At 43.3% G+C, this 5,719-nt stretch overlaps 1 protein-coding gene across 1 annotated transcript; it reads left to right on the top strand.

Moving 5' to 3' along the window:
* Window positions 1-3,580: 3,580 nt before the first annotated feature.
* nkx3-2 (NK3 homeobox 2) lies at window positions 3,581-5,342 on the top strand. The gene is made up of 2 exons (XM_016254654.1): window positions 3,581-3,997; window positions 4,525-5,342. The coding sequence occupies exons 1-2, from the start codon at window positions 3,709-3,711 to the stop codon at window positions 4,950-4,952; spliced, it is 717 nt and encodes a 238-aa protein (XP_016110140.1). The 5' UTR covers window positions 3,581-3,708; the 3' UTR covers window positions 4,953-5,342.
* The last annotated feature ends 377 nt before the right edge of the window (window positions 5,343-5,719 follow it).

Raw genomic sequence — 5,719 nt, forward strand, 5'->3', positions numbered from 1 at the left:
TGTGTGAGAGAGAGAGAGAGTGTGTGAGTGTGTGTGTGTGTGTGTTCAGCTGTTACCGGGGAAACCGCGATATTTCAGCTCCTGAAGCGCCACCTCGTGGCAGAGAATGGTTCTGCATTTCCAACAAGCCTTTCTTTGTGTTTATGGTCAGATCAATGCAAATATCAACTCGTGTTTTTACGCAGCAAACACATAGATTTGTAAATGAGAAAGAAGTTAAGGTGCCTTCTAAAAATCTAAACAATTAAGATAAATTATTATTGTTTAAATTGACAATAATATATATGCTTGATTTATCCCTTTTTGTTGTGCAAGGTTTTTGTGAAAAGCTGTGTCTGAACTGTAAATCATGTGATTTTATGGCTCAGTACTGTGTTATCACAGATATTGTCCAGTCCCACTCATACGGTGTTCATTTGACTTCTGCAGCTCTTAAAATGGGTCATAAATCGCCTTAAATAAATTGTTTTTTATTCTGCAGATTCCCTGTAAATAGTGAAATCAAATTCCTTCCTTCATATTTGTGTATTGAAAATATTTTTGATTGACATTTAAACCCCTATCTGATTGTCTATATTTAAAAAAAAAAATAAAGATATTTTTTTATTTGGGCTAGTTTAATTTTCGGACTACCAAAATCTGCAGAGTATCTGCTCGAAGGGCTGCCAGGGATTTAGACATTTTGCAGCCCTGCATACATTTATCATGAAAACAAAAATACTATGATCTATATATAATGACACTAACAAGAAAAGCTAGTGATGAATTTATTTGTTCATTTATTTACTTTATTGAACGAAGAAAGCCGCAGAGATAAAAAGATTAAAACTTTTTACAGGTGTGTCTTTGCCAAGATTGGCAGGAAAATACCATATACACAAAACAATGAACACGCATTAAACAACATCAAATACATCTACAGTGCGAGAATTCATTCAGTCGAGTAGCTTCCCTTTCACCCCCTGCATTCCTCTCTAGTGTTCGTGACTTCAGCTGTGATCGTGTGTGTCTGTAGTCTCATCAGTAGTGCTGTACTGACAGGTTCCTGCAGGTTCGAGTCTGTGGGTTAGATGCACATGTGCTAGTCAAGAGCAGGAAAACCTAGTTTAGTGAGAAAGCATCGCGGACGCAAGAGACGCAGCGTCTGTATTAATGGTACATTTGATAGGATTTCTAACTATTTACAGTAAGATAGGCTACTGTGCATTCGGTTCTTTATTCATTATTTTGTAGATGTTACAAAATCGTTTTGAATTTAACGCAGAAAAAGATGCATGCATGCTCAATCAAACTCAACACACTCTTGCCGACTTGTACTTGTCTGAAAGTAGCGATGTTTCCTGCGCCAGAAGTCCGTTGTCTGGTTTGTAGAAGCGATGTGTGATGCACTTTCAAACCTTTGTTCACTGTTTTTGTTCCATGTGCAGCTGAACCCAAAGCGAGGGGTGCATGTGGAAATGATCGCTCTCGCGGGAGATGCGTTGATTCCTATTGACATGACTGCGTGCGCGTGAGCGCACCTTAAGACGGTCAGAGAATAAACTTTGACCCTTTTTTTTAATTTATTTTTTTGCAATTCAGAGCAGGTGAGTATTTACTCGTGACGCAGTCAAATGTCCCGATGCGGGTCTGAACTCGTGCATCCTGCGGGGTCGTCTCGATGAATGAGGGCTTTTCCGTTTCCATGGTAACACGCAGCTCGCATCCTCCTCGCGTGCGTCTGCGTCTGCGTCTGCGTCTGCGTCTGTCTGCTCGTGTTCCGCATCTGGACTAGACTTTCATACTTGGCATGAAGGCGGTGTGTTTTAAAGGAGATGCTGTGGATGTCTTGTTCCTGTAGAGTCCTAACCTTTTCTCACACAGCTCAGTCAGACGCGGTTAAAGCTCACTTCACACACACACACACACACACACACACACACATCTACAGAGAGCATTCATCATACTGACTACAGGCCGACACGATCTCACACCTTCAGTACTACTCTGCTCATGAATCATTTCTCCGTCGGGGTCTTAGTTTCGTCGGAGTAACTCTTTGTTCCCAAACTGTATCTTGACTCCACAAGCACGCTGCTCGATTTTCTTCGATGCATTGCTTTTTTGAAGTTTATTGCACGCGCAGTTAATTTACTGAGAATATAAAATCATTTCTGAGCATCGCATTAACCGGACTAACACGTGCGCGAGGCTAAACGCAATTATGTGTGCAGCATGTAAAAGATGTCCAGCTTCTGAAGAAATCTACGGTGTGATGAGAGTTTAACTATTAACTGTAAAATGGGCTACTTGTGTTACATATTTCGTTGTACTATATTGTATTATTTTGATCGTGTTATATTAAACGTCAGCCGTAATTGCGTTGATTAGATATTGAGTGAAATAAAAAAGCAGAATCTATATTTTCTGCTATGACGCTTCGGTAAAAACATTACAGAAAGATACTGGATCAGACGCGCGCGGAGATCGATAAACACGGGTTTAGCCTACTTTTATAAACCGAGTTTATGCTCTAGTTAAAAAATAATAATAATAAAGTCCAACACCATGATTTAGTAAACAACTGAATTAGTTCACATTTGATAACGCTGAATAAACCGGCCTGGCTTATTAAATACAGTTCTTAATTGACTGAAATATCGTAGCAGTAATATAATAAATTAGCAGCAGTTTGTCGTAAACGTTCACAATATATACTTGGCCTGTATTTGTCCAAACCAGAATGATTTCACCACAATAAGAAAATCTACACATTGTAGAATTATTTAAAGTGACACGTCCTTGTTTATGTCTCAGCTCCATCAAGAGAAACATCGAATAAGAACGTGTTTTTGTGTTTATTGCTTTATTATTATAACTAATGCCGTTGCTGTTAAATGGACAATCAAAGCAGAGTCTTATGCATGTTCATATATATAGGCTAGATGATTCATATTTGTCTTGCACCGTTTTTAAGGCCTCACTCATTTTGAATGCCAAAAGAAATTGTTTAAATATGACGCGCATCGAAATTAGAAACATTTTAATCTTATTTTTAATCACTGGCTTTATTTTTGTAGCATGAACGAAATCTGTTCAAACTAATGTGCGGTGTCTTTTATTTATTACAATTAAAATTCTAAATCAGAAGATACAAATAATTCACCATATAATAAATAACACGAAGCCGTCTCGAGCATAAAACAGGAGCAGTGCGTTCCTCAGAAAGACTCGAGGATGAACTCTCTCACACACACGAGCTTCACGGGATGTCACCGAGCACTGAGAAATTATAGACTTGCTATAGATTCGGTTTTCGGTAATCGCGGTTAAATGCACAGTATTTTTTGCGTCTGTTCGTGCGGCAGGCCTACTTTTTCATCAGCTCGCGTGAGCATTTAGGCGTCTCTGTCGTGTAAAAGGTCACTGGAGTCTTCACGCAGGGCAGCACGTCTCCTCGGGTGTTTAGGGGTTAACGGGTTAGGTGTTCTGAAATACGTGGAAGCTCCACGCAGCCAATCAGAAGTTGTAAGCGCTGTGTGGCTGGCCAATGGGAGAGCGCCGAGGGTGAGCGCAGGTGAAGCGCACAGGGTTCGTGCACACTCGTGTGCGGGCGACGTGGTGCGCATCCAGAGGAACTCGCTGCGCGCGGGCCGCGATGCGGGGCTGATCCGGATCTGGAGCCTAACCCCGCTGCTTCAGCATCAACACTGACTTGTCCTGCTTAGCATGGCTGTGCGCAGCAACTCTCTGGTGCCGTTCTCCATCCAAGCCATTCTGAACCGAAAAGAGGAGGCTCGGCATATGAGCGATCTGGATGTCTGTTTCTCCAAAAGCGCTTGTTGGAAAATCTTGGATGACATGGATGCACCGGACAGAAGCGACGAGAGAGAGCACAAGAGCTACGACTCGGACTCCGGGCTGAGCGAGGACAACGACAGTAAAGCGCAAACCGACGCGAAGCCTGAAAAAGACGCAGATTTAGCGGACGACACGGATCCGGAGCGCTGCGTGTCCGGTGAGTGTGTAGATATAATACTTGAGCTGCCTCCAGAACCGATCGAGCACTTCACCAACAAAAGTTATCGGAGAAACTTATAAAGACTGTGTAGTATCGTGGTAACCATGCACAAAGATGAGCGTACCATATGCACGTTTTTTAATTTTTTTTAATAAGTAGGCCTGTTTGTTTTATTGCACATGTAGCATACTAATACCATGGTAGGCTGAGCTTTATTGCAACACTTTCAAAAACGTTATCGGAGAAACGTGTAAATGTATATGGTATCAAGATACCACGTAAAAATAAATGGCACAACCATGCACGTTTTTTCTAAGCATTGTTTGTTAATTGCACATGTATCATACTGATACCGTGGCATTGTATTATGGGCTTTGCAATACTTTTAAGAAACGTTATCGGTATAGTATCATGTAAAAATAAAAGGCATTATCATGCACGTGTGTTCTAAGCATATAGACTTGGACTTCAGAGACGGTTATAAGTAAAGCGCATGCACTAAAGCGTTTGCGGTTGTTTTGCAGACTGTAAGGCCGGCGAGGAGAAGAGCAGAGATCAGCCCAAGCAGCGGAAGAAGCGCTCTCGCGCCGCGTTCTCCCACGCGCAGGTGTTCGAGCTCGAGCGGCGCTTCAATCATCAGCGCTATCTGTCGGGCCCGGAGCGCGCGGACCTCGCCGCCTCGCTCAAGCTCACCGAGACGCAGGTCAAGATCTGGTTCCAGAACCGACGCTACAAAACCAAGCGACGCCAGATGGCCGCCGATCTGCTGGCCTCGGCCCCGGCGGCGAGGAAAGTGGCGGTGAAGGTGCTGGTGCGCGACGACCGGCGACAGTACAGCCCCGGAGACCTGCTCCGTCCGCCGGTGCTCTCACTGCAGCCGCCCTGTTATTACCCCTACACCTACTGCCTGCCCGCCTGGAGCCTGTCCTCCTCCTGCGCCGGGAGCCTGTGACCCCGGGACTCATGCATATTTATTACTGAACACACCGACCGAGGAGCTGAAACCGGGAGATTTATTCGCAGGACCGGCTCCGCGTTTGGGCCGAACCCGCCGGGACTATACCTGTTTAACTCGCTATAAATCACCGTTAGGATCTGATTGCAGAATGCATGGGAAATGTGTCGGATTTGAGCAAAACACTCTCTCTTCTGCACTTGATGTCGTTACCGGTGAGACCGGCACGTTCCGCACAGTGCAGCATATTAAAACCGGAGGAAATACTGCTTTGCTGGACTCAAAGTGAGCGAGCCGTGAACTCTCCACGATTACTCCACATGTATGTTTTCATATCAGTGTAACGTGTTTTGTTTAATGCAAAAGAAATCAAACATTAAAACACACGAAGCATCGTTTCAGTCGTGTTTGTCGCATTTGATGAGATCTGCATTTCAGTGCATGCTCAGAGCAGAAGCGTGAAGCTAAAGACCCGTGACAGGAGCCACTAAATCCCCTTTCACTCCTGTTTTCAGCTGTTACTCATCTGCCTTAATATCTCAGATCGGCATAAAAACCGAATTTTAAAAATCGTTGAAATTTCTTGTAGACAAAAAAGAAGAAACTTCGACCTAATTACTGAAATTCGTGACCGCAATAACGCCACTGAGATCGCAAACACTAAAATCAACAAACTATAATCAAACCATCAGCGCAATGTTCAGTAGTACTGATTATGACAATACTAATAAATGATTTAATCTTGTTTTGCGATCAGAACAAAG

This window comes from Sinocyclocheilus grahami, unplaced genomic scaffold (assembly GCF_001515645.1).
Source record: "Sinocyclocheilus grahami isolate Dianchi unplaced genomic scaffold, SAMN03320097.WGS_v1.1 scaffold1270.1, whole genome shotgun sequence".
Classification (NCBI taxonomy): domain Eukaryota; kingdom Metazoa; phylum Chordata; class Actinopteri; order Cypriniformes; family Cyprinidae; genus Sinocyclocheilus; species Sinocyclocheilus grahami.

Coding starts and splice junctions, on each gene's coding strand:
- nkx3-2 (XM_016254654.1), top strand. CDS start 3,709: ATGGCTGTGCGCAGCAACTCTCTGGTGCCGTTCTCCATCCAAGCCATT. Junction 3,998..4,524: donor TCCGGAGCGCTGCGTGTCCG/GTGAGTGTGTAG, acceptor GTTGTTTTGCAG/ACTGTAAGGCCGGCGAGGAG.